Source organism: Apiospora aurea (genome assembly GCF_038362705.1).
Source record: "Apiospora aurea strain CBS 24483 chromosome Unknown utg000002l_segment0_segment0, whole genome shotgun sequence".
NCBI classification, from domain to species: Eukaryota; Fungi; Ascomycota; class Sordariomycetes; order Amphisphaeriales; family Apiosporaceae; genus Apiospora; species Apiospora aurea.
In genome coordinates this window covers 4,142,268-4,157,604 of record NW_027117389.1, presented here as the reverse complement: position 1 = coordinate 4,157,604, position 15,337 = coordinate 4,142,268, and the positions used below count along the sequence as shown (strand labels likewise).

Below are 15,337 nucleotides of genomic sequence, written 5' to 3'. Positions count from 1 at the left end.
CGAGCGATTAAAATATCTTAAAATCGTAAAAGGCAGCGGCGATTACGTAGCGCTAACTTTTCGTTTTCGCCCTTTAAACAATTCTTTTTAAGTCCGTTTTCGATTCGGTATATTAATTTTAAATATATTACGAAAATACCGCGAAATAAGCTCAGTATCGTTATTTCGTTATAGTTTACGTTTTTTAGACCTCCGGTAATTATTAAAGCGTATTTTTATTAATATAGGGGATTTTTTTTAAAACTGCTATATTAATAATTTTTCGTAAGTCGCTTATAAAGTTATCGATAGTTTAATTTAGCTCTTCCGGGTTTATTAACTCGGCGATATCGGTTAAACGTGCTCCGGTTTCCGCCCGTGCTAACCTTTTATTTAATATCGTTTAATTCTATTCCTTTACTTTTATTTTATTACCTCGTAACGAGTTAACTTCTAGTTTAACGCGGACGACCTGCGCCCTATAATTAAAACCTTTTAAACCAGGGTTTCCTTTATATAAAATTATCGTTCCTCGTGTTATTTAAACTAAGTTTAACGTGGAATTTTTTTATTCGTAGCGTCGTTTCGTAATTTCTTTATATAGCGTGGCTAACTCTAAATTCTATTAGTCCGTAAAGGTAAAAAGGTTATCTATTCCGTACGATTTCCTGCTATATACGTTTTAAAACGGGTAGTATATATTAAAATCTCCGACGAGTAAATGTCGCCCGGGGTACGAGGTCGTATCGAGGTCGCTTAAAGAGCTCCGCTACCGAAAAGTTTCTTAAATTAGCGAATATATAAACTATACGGTAAAGCGGCCACTTTTTCCCCTCGGTATCGTAACGGTAGCCTAATCGGGGCCTGCCTTAATTTCCAGCTTAGCGATATCGAGGCGTTTATATATATAGATAACCGCTCGGCCCTCGCCGTAAATTACTCGATACCTAACTGTCTTTAGGCAGTACGCGGCCTACGTGCGGGGGTTCGTCCATACTTTTTATAGTGTTAATATATAAATTCTAAATATCTTCGTTAATAATCCCGTATTTCGCCTTTATATTCGCGACTAACGTAAATTATATAAAAATAACTTTAAAATCTTTATAAAGAGCTTTTTAATAATTATACCGATAATTTATTTTAATCTTTAAATTTAAGTTACGGTTAATAAAGCGCCTAATTTAATACTTATCAACGCGATCGCCGCCGCGCGATGCGATAAAGAAATTAGTTATATTTTTTATATTAACGAAATCGGGAGGTATCTCTCGAATATTTAAATTAATTATATACTTATAAAATACTTCTTTTTTAATTAGATTTATTTTACGTTATTTCGGTCGGATTTCGCGTTTTAAAGTTTAGCCGTAAATTTAATAGCGTAAACTTAATTCGGGTATATTATAAGCTTTTATTATTACTTTTTAACTTATTTAATTTAATCCGTTTTATATCGTTTAAATTATTTAAATTATCCGATTTCTTTAAGATTAATTAAGCATTATAATTATAAAAGTATTACGCATTAAAGTTTAATTATATTAGAATTAAATTAAGGTGCGTCGCTAAATAATATACATCGCGTAGTAGTAAACTACGTTATTTATTTTAATAAATTTTTTAAAAAAAGTAAGGATTTATTATAAACTATAAACCTCGCGGTATATAAAAATATAAATCTTTATTATATAGTTTAATAACTAAGCCTTTTATTATATATCTTATAAATATTAATTAACATTAAACTTTATACTATAAGTATAACGCTTTACCTATTAAGTTTACTCGGTTTTAAATCATTTACTTCTATTAGCATACGCTAGTATAAGGCGAAAAGCAAAAGAATAAAAAAGGAAGTCGATGTCAAGTCTTCGATATTAAATAAGCATTTAGGGTCGAAAATATCTAGAAACGTGATACCATTTCAGCCGTGTGGCGAGGAGATTTCATATTCTAAATATTCCAGGGTCTAGATACTATATACTACCTGTATTCAAAAAACACTCCTTTAGTCGCTGCCGTCGCTCATTTCCATCAGCTCACCGATCATGCGGTGGCTGGCTTCTGTGCGTAGCCATTGACAAGTTTCCCGGGGAGCCGTGATAACCTTTCCCGCTAGTTCCTTCCATTCCATTTCGCGGTCCGGATTCGGTGGCTTGGGGAAGCATCTTGAAAAGTTAATGAGATCTATAGCGTGGAGGATATGGTTAGCAGCGTGTCGACACTTGATAGTTGGTCTCCCGCCTGACGTACCGGAGATATTGTAAACAACGTAGCGGTCGCCTTCAGAAGCCACCCACGCAAAGTCATCGTCCGGCGGGCTCCTGGTCCCGTCATGGGCCGCGAGGTCTTCCCTAGAGAAGACCTGCGGCGCCCCTGGGTCTCGTGCGACGCCCTCATACTTGGCCACGGCCAGCTCGCCGCGGCGGTCGTGCATATCGTCGAAGAGCGACGCCTCGGCCGCGACGCGCCACTCCTCGGGCGTGACCACCTTGCCCGCCCAGCGTCGGCGTGCCGGCGCCGCTGCGTTCAGGTCCTTTAGCGCGAACACGCAGTCTCCGAGTACAAACTGGTCGTCGCGAATGGCGGCCTGGGCCGGCACGAGGCGGCCCACCTCGTAGATGGTGTGCTTGGCGTCGCCCAGGTCGATGTCCGTCAACAGCTGATTGTTGTGGTTCCGATGGAAATACTGCGTGATGTCACGTCCGCCACATTGTGCCAGGATGGAATCGCTAGCGGGATGGTGGTCAAGGTAGGCTAAACACGGGAGGTCAGCACCCTGGTTGCAAAAACTCCACAACGGACTTGGAGGGGGAGGAGCAACGTGATGGAGTATAGTGATTGACGGAATTACAGACCTGCTATATCATATATTTTGTTGTCGTAAGACACATACAGACCTGTTCACGGTCCCGGAGGACGGAAGGGTCAACAGCTGATTCGCAAGATCGATCATATTTATAATCCGGCAGGAGAACTCCGACTCACCTTGCCCTGGACAATCGTGGCGCGCCAGCTCCTTCTCGGTCGAAAGGAGACTGCCTCGCTTGGGGAAAGTGGTGCCGGTGTCGTCGTGCTTTATATGCGCACACAGGAAAGATCGTAGTGAATTTTCAAGATCTTGGTCAATCAGCGTGGAGTCTACATCCAACTGATAAGGGCTCTGAAAAGCTTTCGTGGCCGCGTCCGTCTTGCCGGCGGGACTCTTGAGGAATTCTATGCGAGAAGGTGAGCAGGTGAGCACACTAATCTAAAACAAGGAAACAAAAAGAGAAAACAACTGAGATAAGACCTACTGCCTATATCGTAAACCTCGCCGCGTAATATACGCCAGTCGGGCATACCTAAGTCCCCGTCAAACTCGGCCACCTAGTAAAAAGGTTAGCATTACTATGGTGGTAGAGATAAACAGGGGTCGCCAGCCAGCTGGATGGGCGCACCTCGGTCCGCTGGCACCACGGGATCAGTATTCCGGACGGGTTGGACTTTCTCAACTCGGCACGGAGCTCTTGCACCCTCTTGTCCACGCGGTCGTTGGCCGGCAGGGCCTTGCCATACGGCGTCTTGACCCAGACATCTCGCACCTCCTTGGATTTTGACGCGGGAACTAGGTAGCACAACCAACCTTGCGCATTAGCCGCCTGGATTAAGATAAGACCCTCTTTGGAGATCTCGATGGGCAGAAGGAAACGCTCTGCCGGTGACGGTTGAGGAGCGGGCCCCTGATCACGAGTCTTCCAGGGTGGGAGGGGGAAGTTTGCAACCGCAGCGTTTGACTCGAAAGGAGGAACCCTGAAACCAAATGCAGCCCAGTCCGTTGCCTTATCCATACCCCCCAAGGCTTACGAAGTTTGCTGAGCTTATTGTAAGCTTGAGTGCACGCAGTGACCCAGGGACCGTGATGAGTTGAGGCGATGTTTCGAAGCTTATCGACTATCTCTATTTCGTAGACCTTGAGGTAATCGAGGGGATGCTCCAGCGATCGAGAGTTGCCGCCGAGGACAGATCCAACTTCGCACGCCACTGTTGCCTGCCGCCGCGACCACGTCGCCTGGACACGGTTTGTATTGTCTCGGGGGTCCCGCCATCGCTGCACAGAGTTACCAGGGTTGTTGTTTGCGCCGACGAGGTCCTTCGCAGGCAAGCTGGCCAGCATGCTTTGGGTTATTGTTATTAGCACCGAAAGGGGAAAGGGCGAGGAAAGGAAGGGTCTTACAGGTATGCTATTGCAAAAGATACCCAATAGGCGCCCTGTAAATTTTGGCCCACGTCTCTATCTGCACTTATCAATCTGAAGCCCTCACGGGCCTTGGATAAACGATCCCGTGCGATGCGTCGACATGGCCCTAGTTGATGGCGAGAGTGGTGTTTGCTAAATGCCGTAATGTCCGCTCTCATATGGAAGTGGCCCCAAAGACTCCTGTTCCATATGTCTACATGGAGGACTGTGTCCGGATCCGAGCGTATCCTCCTGGCCTCCACTTCCTTACGCCTTGCATCCAGCGCCCCAATTACCGCTGCCAACGGATCTCTGAATTCGTCAACTTGCGGTATTGGATGAGTGACATGCCCGTTCCACGCTATAAGTCGTGCGGGCCGCAGCGCGCCGGTGCCTTTCGCATTGACGCAACTCTCCCAGTAGTTTTGGTCGAAAAGGGACGCACAGGCGAACGGCGGTATGAGGGCGAGCGGAGTCGACGTGTTACCGTAGCGGAGCACGTCCCATCCATCGCGGGGAGTTTGGTTGTAGGCACTCATCAGTTCCTGGCCTTCGAGAATCTGGTCCGTTACGGTGATCCTTTGTCCCTGAAGCTGCCCAGGTGGGACCGCCGGTAGTTTCAAGCCCAGCAGAGTGCCCCCGAATACGTGATTTATGAAGCTCATGCCCATTTCCCGGATCTGCTCCTCTCCCATATATGCCTCCTCAGCAGGGTTGACGTTGAAATCTTTCACTCGGGCTTTGTGTATCGCATGCATCAGCTCGTGCAGAATAGTGCAGGCTTGGCCGAAGCGCGCTATCGATGCCTGGGCCGGCGTAGTAGTGCCTATTTCCACCAGCACGCGCAAGTTTATCTACAGAGTACGTGAGCTGCGGGGCCAACAAAACAATGGCGGGGCTTGGGGTATGGGCAATTACGACGTTGAGGAAGATCATATGGCGGGTGTTCCAAGCGATCTTCATATCTTTAGCCACCCAAAATTGGCCCCAAGGTGTGGTCTTATCCGCTTCGTACTCCTTTTCGTAGCTGCGTTCCTCTAGGCAGGCCGGTTCTATCAGCAACGGCACACAAAGCTAATAGTCATCAGGGCGAAACTGACCACGAAAGCCGAACAAAAGATCTTTGGTGAGACGGAGAAGCTGGTCTCGGGCTTGGGCAACATACTCCTGTCGAGGGGGCAGTTCGGCAGGGCTGCGGTACTTGAAAGTCCAGACGGGTTCGTCCTTCCTGGGGGAAGTCTTGCTCGAGACCTGCGGCACTGGTGAACCGTCCGAGTAGACAATGTCTCCGAATAACAAAGCGTCCAACCTAAATAGTAATTACTAATGAGAGACGAATACACACAAGTGGGAAGGCGAGGAGAGAAGGCTGCCTACCAAGGGTCCCTTTCTTCCAGTAGCTTTGTCAACGTCCTATTGCAAAATTCCAGAATGATGCGCAGCTCGTCCCAGACCCGGTTCTGTTGAGGGTTCCAGCGGTCGATGGGATTGCTTTGCCGTGTATCGACGAGAGAATGCTCGTTCAATTCCCACCACCTTTCCTTCTTGAGAAAGTCAAGCCAGGCGTCCTCCTTTACGTCGAGGAGTCTCGCCTCGTGGAGCTTTCGGTTCTGATCCTGGTCATAGCGACGGGCGGAATGGCCGCCATAGATCCCCGCACCTAGCGTTTCGTTCAACGGACCGAGCTGATATGAAGAGATGCCTCCGAGATCTACCTGGCGTTCGTGTTAGAGGAGTTCAGGCCCGTCCTAAAAGAAAAGAAGGGGGAGGAGGATGAAAAGAAAGAAATATCAAAACTGGTTGGTGTAGACTGGCGGGAGGGGTGGCTCACAAGCTGCCTCTGCCAACTGTACTGAACTTGGTCGACATCCGGTTTTCCCTCTTTGCTTTCTGGCGGAAGATCATCATAATAAACAGGATGGAGACGGGGGAATATCGGATTCAGCAAGGAGTGGCTCTGGCCATCTCCGAGGTCGTGCTTGAACGAAGCCCCGTACACCTTGGCCCAGGGAGACTCGGGCCTCGTCGGCCCTCCGCCCTGGGAAGACATCGTGTTCGCGTGTGTAGAGTATGAGTTGGACTGGACTTGAGCCGGGTCGCAACGTAAGTCAGGATTGATTCGGTGGGAGCTATCACGTCTCCGATAGAAGGCAACGTAGGAACCTAAATGCTGGGTCCTGGTGAGAGATGCAGGTTACTAGCGCAGTAGGGAAATGGCACAACGAACAAAGGCATGGTCCAGTTCTTTCCTCATACGAAAACGGAACACCGGGTAGTAACTATTATAAAAAAAACGGGAGTAGGGACGTCTTATCGAAAACGTCTTTGTTCTCACCAGACGTTGGTAGAAAATGGCAAGCATTCTAAAGCACGGGAAATGATAAAAATTAACATTGTTATCGTCGTTTAATATATACGGATATTTTTCATACACCCCTTTGATTCTCTCCCCCACAGGGTCCAAATAACCTTGCTGTATGATGTGATTCCGTTTATTGCCATCAATCTGTCGCCTGCCATACTCGACTCAGCCGGATACCATTGATATTGTTGTGGCGTGCGTCTACTTTGTGCTCCCTGGGCGCCAGTAAGCCAAACACCGTCGTCGCTCGCCACGTCTTGTCGGAGTTCTTCATAATTGGGAGTTACTCTTCGTTTCCGGTTGTAGTGGATGACGCACTACTCGGTGTAGTAAGATGCCACGAAGCGGCCGCGACCGTACAAAGCCTGGCATGAGCATGCCTGCCCTCATAGATGAACCGATAAGTACTCACGGGATTACGGTCGGCAATGGCCCAATTTAAACCATGAAAGTTGCATCTATGGCACGTATGAGTATTACGCAGTCTTCCATAGTGGATAAAGGCAAGCCGACTCACGTGAGGCTTTCTACGTCATACCGACATAATATCCACAAGACTAGACTACCTTACGCAAGATAAACGCGACGTCCATCCAACGTTGGGGGAGCAACTACTTACATAACTCTTTACACAATGCAGACATTCCCTGGCCACGTCTGGTCAAATGTCATCGAGAAACTGTGCCCCCTTATAATTGGCAGGAGCACATCGACTATGGCCCGTATCGCGAGAAGTGGGAGCTAGAGGGCCTCTGGACTCTGGCGCGCCTCTGTCGAACCTCCTCCCGACTCCGCGTACTCGCCGAAAGGGCCCTGTACAGCAACCTGGACCTGTCAGATAGCAGGATTCGAGCCCGCGCCTTTTCGGCCGTCCGGAATAGTCCCCGGCTTGCGCAACATGTGCAATCTTTGGAGCTGGGGGAGGCCTACATGACCCGGGGCGAATTCGTGGTACTCACGCCACCCCCAGGCACCACCACCAACACCACCCACGAAACGCAGCGCCAGGGGTCAATACCGGCATTTCAACAATGGTTCGTGGATCTGCTAGGGGCGATGCATGAATCGCCGGACTTTGCGGAAGAATTTGCCGATGCATGGCCCGCCTACGCCATCACGGTGATGCCGAGCCTCAAATACCTGGACATCACCATGCCGAATGATACCGTAATGTTGCCGTCGGTCTTTCGTGGAGCGACGAAATGCGACGGGAAAACGCGTGAGCCACAATCGCATCATTCCTCGCAAGGTGCCGCAGGTAAGCCGTCGTCGCCACCAGTGGCGACAGGGCCGCCGCAACCACTATCGCAATTGGAGGAGATTATTATACGGCGGGTCAGCGAGGTTAAAGGAGCGCTGCAGATGAAGTCATTTGAGGACTTGCTGCTGCTGCCCCGACTGAGAAAGATATACGGTTTCCACGTCGACCTCAACACCTCGGTGTCGATCAGGACGTCACGGACCTCGAACAGCTTAGTACATGTCGATCTCAGGGACTCACTCGCGGACGCGGTGCACATTATGGACCTCCTGCGCACCTGCCCTCTCTTGCGAACATTGAGAGTCCAGTGGGGCGACTCCATGGTAGGCGACAGCGAGCTCGAGTGGCATGAAGTCGGGCGAGCACTTACAGAGTATGGGTCGAACTTGGAGGTCTTGGACCTCGATTGCCGCTGCTGTCTTAATTACGAGATGGGGGAATGGAGCGGCAGCCTTTGTTCGCTAAAGAGCTTATGGCACCTCAAGCACTTGTCATTACCTCTAGACATCTTAAAGGGGAGCGAGGATGAGCTCAGGGAGCTGGAAGTCCTGACCGAGAGCGACGAGGAAGAGGACGGCGACGGCGACTGTGTAGGCAGCAAAGCGGACCCTACCGGCTGTCTCGAAGAGCTGTTGCCGAAACCACTGGAAAGCCTAAATCTTTACAGCGGCTACGAAGAAGTAGATTGGCTGCGCAAGTGCGTTCAGGGGGTATTGTCGAGTCGGAGACTGTCGAGTCTTAGTCATGTTCAGTTGGACGGCGCCGAGTGGCTGGGCCTGGCCGTTGACGAGACTGGCTGGGAACGTAAGAACACCGACATGCAGTTGCGTTTCTACCGTACGAAACCTACACTCTGATTCTCGGCAAATAACTATGAAGCCTAGCCACAAAACGAAAATTGCCGATTTCGTTCAATGTTTGGCAACATACAGCAGGTATCAGATTACTCGGAAATTGGGGGGGCAGCATACTGTCGGATAGTGAAGGGAACACGTAGCGAGATGAGAGACTGCGAGGCCAGCCATGTTGTACCAAACAAGACAAGGAATCGAACGGGTCCCGACAAATACTTTGTCTACGTCTCACTCTGCAATCGAGATTGGCATAAGGTTGCTCACTCTCTTTGTCCACGTAATATAACATAAACGTCACGTAACCATTGTTAAGGAAAGCTGGTACCACGACCAGATAGCGTTAACTGTTACGTCTGGGTTTACCATGAAAAAGAAAGAAAAAAAGGAAAAAGAAAAGCGGTTGGGGGAGTACACTTACCTGATGATTCATTTACAGTGCACTACAAGTTGCCTACAAGTTACCTACCCCCCAATTGTTCTCTTGCATCCACGCAGCGCAATACCAGACAACACCACTTAAGCCCTGTTGTTGTTATTCCCGCCAGAGGGACCAGCGCCCGTGGTCGGGGGAGGATTGCTGCCGCTCCCTCCGGAGGCAGTGACGGCAGCGGGCGCCGTGCTGGCCCACGGCTTCTCCTGAAGCCGCCAGCGGGTAATGGGCTCGGAAAGGTTCGCTTGGTTCTGGTGCTCGACGACGACGCTCCCGTCGCTGAACATGGCCATGGAGGCGCAGTCGAGGTTCTGGCAGTGCGGATACGGGTACCAGTGGATCCGCGGCTGGTCGTCGCTGTTGACGTTGGACCCGACGAGCTGGCGGAGGAAGCGCATCAGTCTCGCCGCGTTAGTGTGGCGATGCACTATGTACAGCGGGTCTTCTTTTCCGACCATGCTGGCCGGGTCGGTCGTCGTGACGTGGACCTGCAGGTCCTTCAGGCCCTGGGCTTTGGCCGCTTCTACTTCCTTGCGGAGCACGGGACATGTGTTCTTCATGTTCAACTCGGAGGTGTGGATCATGAATCTGCCGTACCGTTCGTTAGTAGCAGCAGCAGTAGCAGAGGCTTGTCCGTCAGCAGGAGGCGGGTACGTGCCACTCACAGCGATACCGACGCAAGTATACAGGGCACTGGTAAAGAGGAATCTGGTATCACCTTCCTGTACGCGGCTCGGGTGTCCATCAGCGGTTGCGACGTCCATCCTTGCATAGATGCGATCCTCCTCCACGGGGAATTGGCCACCCGGAATCCGAGGAATAAAACCGTTTATAGGCATACGACCCGCCATTGTGCAATCTTTTCTGTTTGAGTAGTAGTAGGTCCGGGTTTGTGGATAGCGGCTTCCCAAGAGGTGTGCGTATACCTTACCTTGAACTGAAGACAAAGGTTCATGCCGAGGATCTGCTGAATATTTATATCATGATACATTATGGAACAAAGGAGGAAACCCACAAAGACATTGGAGCACAATGAAATGGTTTCCAAGGCACAATGGGCAACACTTTGCTTTGTTAGTCTCTGAATGGCACTGAATTAGTTTCACTTGCATGGTATGGGTAAGCACTCTGGTCTTGTTTGCAAGTTCTATTCCAACGCTACATGGAATGTCCCTGTTAGATACACTATCATGAAAGGCGCGAGTTACTACAGGGAGATCGAGGGCGAGGCTGGGCCTTAGAGTTGCCCAGTGTGTCCCATCACCCTTTGCTGTAAATATTAGAGGTTCACTCGAGCTTTTCTCCTCAATTACACATGAATATCCTGTTTGCTCACATTTCTCGGACAGGCTGGCGAGATACTAGAATACTCGACACCAAAAAAGGGCCAGAGAGTTGAGGGGTAACAAAAGCGGCAGCATTGATCCAGCAATGTTTGAAACGCCAGCTGAAGGCGTCGTGGGCTTTAATGACGTGACCAGCTCCCAGAAAGCCAGTTTTATGTCACTGTAGGTATGAGAGTTGGGTGAAGTTACCGTGTAGGACAGTAGGTATTTCTGAGGCAAACAGTGAGCCAGGCGTGCGGGCAAGAGGCTGCGAGCCCATTAGGAAACGGGTTGAACAGATTGTCCTTGATGGTGCTCTGTTCACAAAAAGTAGCTGTTGGATTAAAATTTCTGCCACAAAGTACGTTCTTGTCAGGGTCCTTGAACCACTAGACCTGGCACTTGTTTACAATCAGCAAGTCTGATAAATAAGAAGAGGCTCTCAGGCAACCAATAAGTCAAACACATCCGCAGCAGAAACCCATCCACACCCCAACCGCGACCTCTGCAGTAGGCCCTTCACGCACGCACAATTTGCTTGATTAAACATCTATTTTTCCTCCTCACTTCTCTATCATCCCTACCCACGACATCAACAAATCCGCCCGACCAACTCAGACACGACTCCACGTCAACGGCATATCATCACCGCCTCTACGATGAGCACTGACGGGGTGGAATCATGCATCATCTGTGAGAAGCCCGATTCTCAACGCTGTGGACGATGCAAGAGCGCGTTCTACTGCTCCAAGGCATGCCAGGTTCTCGACTGGCCTCTCCACAAGCTTCTGTGCGCGTCCTATGGTTCTTTCGACATTTCCGCCCGCCCGACAAGTGACCACTTCCTTGCCATCTCGTTTCCTCCCGAGGACAAGAAGCCCAAACCGATCTGGGTCCATTGCCCATGGCACGTGGGCGACCTACGTCCATATCAGTTCCCAGACGTCGGCTCCCTTGACGGCTCAGATTCTCTTCTGGAGCGCAGACACGTACAATACAACCCGGTATTGAGAAGACAGCTTGAGGACACCATTCGGATTGCATGGAGAGATGAGTTCCTGGTTGGCGGCTCTATTCCCAACAAGAGCATCTTATCGATCACTACTTCCAAGCCGGGACGCCGCCATGACTGGCGAGGACCCATCACAGCATACGGCACAGTCGGACTTGGTATTGACCAGACCCATTGCCGAGATCTCGACATGAACGACTTTCGCCACATCACCGACTTCTTTCTCTGGTACGGTGACTGGGCTACTGCACCTACCGATCTCCAGCAGCCGTCAACTACACCGCAACATGAAGCCCCCCAAAATCAAAGGAGTCATGATCAATTGCGTCGGCGACCAGATCATGTTCCACAAGCCCCAGTTCGAGGCCATCGACGTCTCGCCTTCAGATCCCATCTTCGCCGATGGGGAGGTCTCGGAAATTGCCCAGCGTAATGGCCTGCCCGTCCTCACACGACGCCTCCCTGTGAACCCCTAATGATCCCTCGGCGAGAGAGCGGGTCTCTTCAATGGTAAAACTCCGGCTTTCAACCAGGCCGCCACTTTCTTGTATCTGTGCTGCGACCCCACGGCCGAGTTCGATCCGGAGTCGGAGAGACTTGGCTGGGGTTGGGTGCCTATGCGATGGCAGAGCTGCGCCCGCAGCGTGCTCGTCGTCCAGCGCGACAAGAAGCCGCTGTGGCCCCTGCAGGCCGAGGCGTTGTCCAAGTACTGCCAGTTCGAGGTCCGCCCGCTGATGTCCCACTCCAAGGGAGAGTACCCCGATGAGCCGCTGAGCAAGGAGGCGGTCCTGGCCATGATCTGTCGGCAGACCTTCTCCATCTGCTGGTAAGATGCAACCCCTTCTGGCGCCCTCCCCCCTTCGCGCCCCCGCCTTTTGCTCGTTTTCCCACCTAAATTGAATATCTTACTAGTTTTATATAAAATTAACGAAAAATGGCAATAATATACCGATTTTATATAGAAATAGTATTAAAATTAAGTGAAAATATAAAGTTAAGGTATAAATTTAAATAAATTTATTAAGGTAAATATAGCTCGTTTTATAATGTTATATATAAATTACTAATAAAATATAAATCGAAATAACCTTTTAAATAAATTATTTAAAAATAATGTTTAATTTTAAATCTCGAGAATACTTAAAAATAAAACGTAATATACTTATTTTAACTTTTATACTATTTTATTTATTAAGTTATTTAAATATTAAAATTTAAATTAAGGTTTACTAAGAAATTTTAAGCGGGAGTATTTTCTCTTTTTAATAATTCATTAAACCATTTTTTTAAAGCTTTAACTTTTAATTATTATTATGGTAAAAATGGTAGAAATTATATTTAAGTCGATGCACCCCTTTACGCTCACACCCCTTAACGGTCATCGGCGAAAAACAAAAACACTATAAGCAATAACATAGTAGATTAGTTTATAGAAAAACAACGAAAAATAGTAAAAACATAGAAACAATATTATTTTACTTTAATTAAATTAAAGGCCTTACTTTCCGCATTAAAACTTAATTCCAGTGTTTCCTATAATAATGCCGGCGGAGTTACACGCGCCGGCGTATACGAGCCACTTATATCCTCCCTCTTTGTTTTTTTTTACCTCTATTATTAATACATATTTCCGGTTAAAGTCGAGGATAAGCCTCTTTTTCTTTTTTCCTCTTTCTTTTTTTAAATTAGCTTTTAACTAAGCCTTTTCGTACTAGAGCTAGCCGACCTGGCCGTTTAAAAAGTCTAGGCTTTTTTAAAGCTTTCGAAATAGCACCCTCCGTATTACGCTATCGAATCGCATATTATTATCCTTTAACTTTTCGGCTAAATTTTTAATCTGCCGGGAGCTAATTAGAGTGGCTAACGAAAGTGCCGTATATTCGGCCTCCGGATCCGGTATTAACTTTTTAGCCGGTCCTGCCGTTTACGAAGCTTTAAACCTTTAAAGCCGAGAGTTTAAGGGTTTATTAATATTACGAAAAAAAATACCAGCTGTTTTTTATCCGCCGGCGATAATGTATAGTTTAAAAGTAAAAGTTTTAACCGTCGTGTAACACTTTAAAAACTCTTTTTTACTTATTTCTATATTATTAAACCTTAAGTAATATAATATAACCTTTCGGTAATATTTCTTTTTAAGTATACTAAATACCCCTAAATTCAAGGGTTATAAAAAATACGACGTATAAACCGAAAAAAAAGAGTTAAACCTTATTCTCGATATATGTTAATAAAAACTTTTTAGTCGAGTAGGAGGCGTAATTATTTAGTATAAAAAGGCGCTACTAGTCGATATTATCGGGGGTAATTTAAAGAAGGAAGGTTTGTTTAAATTATATTAACGTTAACTCGTTACTCGTTTAGCCCTTCGGTAACGCCGCGAAGGTTCAGTTTTTTATTTAATCGGTAAAAGTATTATTTTCCTCGGGAAACTATTATAGCTAAAACTATTAACCTTTAAATATAATTATCGGCTTAATAAACCGGTTATCGGTATTAATTATTTTTATTATAGTTACTTATTCTCGGTTAATAGAACTTTTAATGATAACTTTTCGCACTTCGGCAGGGCCGATTACTATTTAATTACTACCGGCACCTAGCTACATACTAACTTCGTTATAATTCTAAATAAAGGCCGGTAAAATAGACTTTAAGAAATCGTGCTTAAGCTTTTTAAAGAATTTTCAGATATTTTCTTTAAAAGTACTATTAATACGCCGAAAATCTATAGTATATAAAAGAATAGAATCTAAATAAAAGTGGCGCTTAAGAAATTTATTAATCCAGCGTTTTCTTAGTATATAGTAACTTTTATTAGTTTTAAATATGCGTTAAGTAAATATTTTAAGGTAGATATACGGTGGTGCGATACCTAATAAAACTTATATAAAAGCTTAAGACGTAATTCGAGACTCCTTTACCAGAGTTAATACCTAGAGCGACTTATTTCTGTCTTTTCGAGTTAACCGGCCTTTTATCCGAGCCTTTAAAATCGTGCGGCTAACCCGGTGCTTTAAAGCGGCTATACTAACACGCGCGCCGCGGGAGACGTCCTAAATCGTACGATTAAAGTCTAACTCGCTTACCATAGCGTTAAGTATAAAAAAAAGAAAACGAAGAGAAAAAAATAATTTAATTAAAAGTACGACGAAAACTAACTTATATACAGTTATAGAAAAAAGGTGGTATTAATTAAGGATAGTGTTTTTACCTATATCCGTTAAGGGGTGTGAGCGTAAGGGGGTGCATCGACTTATAAAAAGATTTTATAGTTTTTATAATAAATTAAGATTATATACCGTGTTTTTAAAATTTTAAAAATAAAAGAAAATATAAAATATCTTCTTAAATAAATCTAATTTTTTAATTTAAAAACCTTAAATATATAGTTTATTAAATCTAAGCTTAAAATATATCTTTCCTTTATTTTATTTATTTTATCCTCTATTTTTAAACTAAAAAAGTAAAATAGTGCGTGAGGGGGGGAGGGCGCCAGAGGGGGTTGCATCTTACAAGCTACGCGAGGAAAAGACGGGCGAGGTGTTGGATGCCCGGTATCCTTACGGAAATGGCCCGTGAAGGTAGCAAGGAAGCATGCTTATCAAAGGAGAATGGTTAGGGTGCCATGGTACGACGCACTGTTTAGCTATTGATATGCACGTGAGAAACGAGATGAGTGCCACTCGAGGCATAACAAGAGCAAGCTTACATGGTAATCGAGATTTTTATTTGTATTTTCTACTGTGATACGCCAGTGTGAACGCTGCCTTTGCCCAATTAATCTCCTACTCACAAGTCTACAAGTAAGTCATGCTCGTTTCCTTCACCAACTTGTCCGGTTGCTGAACCCAGCCTGCTTCGCTTCCACGACATGGAACAGCGCTGTGTG

At 46.6% G+C, this 15,337-nt stretch overlaps 4 protein-coding genes across 4 annotated transcripts; 2 read left to right on the top strand and 2 right to left on the bottom strand.

Moving 5' to 3' along the window:
- Positions 1-1,990: 1,990 nt before the first annotated feature.
- PG986_003655 (uncharacterized protein) lies at positions 1,991-6,251 on the bottom strand (the record flags this gene model as incomplete). Its single annotated transcript, XM_066839877.1, has 12 exons — positions 1,991-2,739; positions 2,879-2,917; positions 2,971-3,198; positions 3,327-3,351; positions 3,423-3,774; positions 3,815-3,836; positions 3,880-4,139; positions 4,199-5,007; positions 5,120-5,253; positions 5,302-5,510; positions 5,579-5,916; positions 6,033-6,251. The coding sequence occupies 12 exons, from the start codon at positions 6,249-6,251 to the stop codon at positions 1,991-1,993; spliced, it is 3,384 nt and encodes a 1,127-aa protein (XP_066704941.1).
- Positions 6,252-7,008: 757 nt separating this feature from the next.
- On the top strand, positions 7,009-8,681 carry PG986_003654 (uncharacterized protein; the record flags this gene model as incomplete). Its single annotated transcript, XM_066839876.1, has 2 exons — positions 7,009-7,030; positions 7,204-8,681. 2 exons carry the CDS (start codon positions 7,009-7,011, stop codon positions 8,679-8,681), a joined length of 1,500 nt encoding a protein of 499 aa, XP_066704940.1.
- A 513-nt stretch (positions 8,682-9,194) lies between these two features.
- PG986_003653 (uncharacterized protein) lies at positions 9,195-9,959 on the bottom strand (the record flags this gene model as incomplete). The annotated part of the gene is made up of 1 exon (XM_066839875.1): positions 9,195-9,959. One exon carries the CDS (start codon positions 9,957-9,959, stop codon positions 9,195-9,197), a length of 765 nt encoding a protein of 254 aa, XP_066704939.1.
- Positions 9,960-11,092: 1,133 nt separating this feature from the next.
- PG986_003652 (uncharacterized protein) lies at positions 11,093-12,275 on the top strand (the record flags this gene model as incomplete). Its single annotated transcript, XM_066839874.1, has 2 exons — positions 11,093-11,803; positions 11,979-12,275. The coding sequence occupies 2 exons, from the start codon at positions 11,093-11,095 to the stop codon at positions 12,273-12,275; spliced, it is 1,008 nt and encodes a 335-aa protein (XP_066704938.1).
- Positions 12,276-15,337: the final 3,062 nt, after the last annotated feature.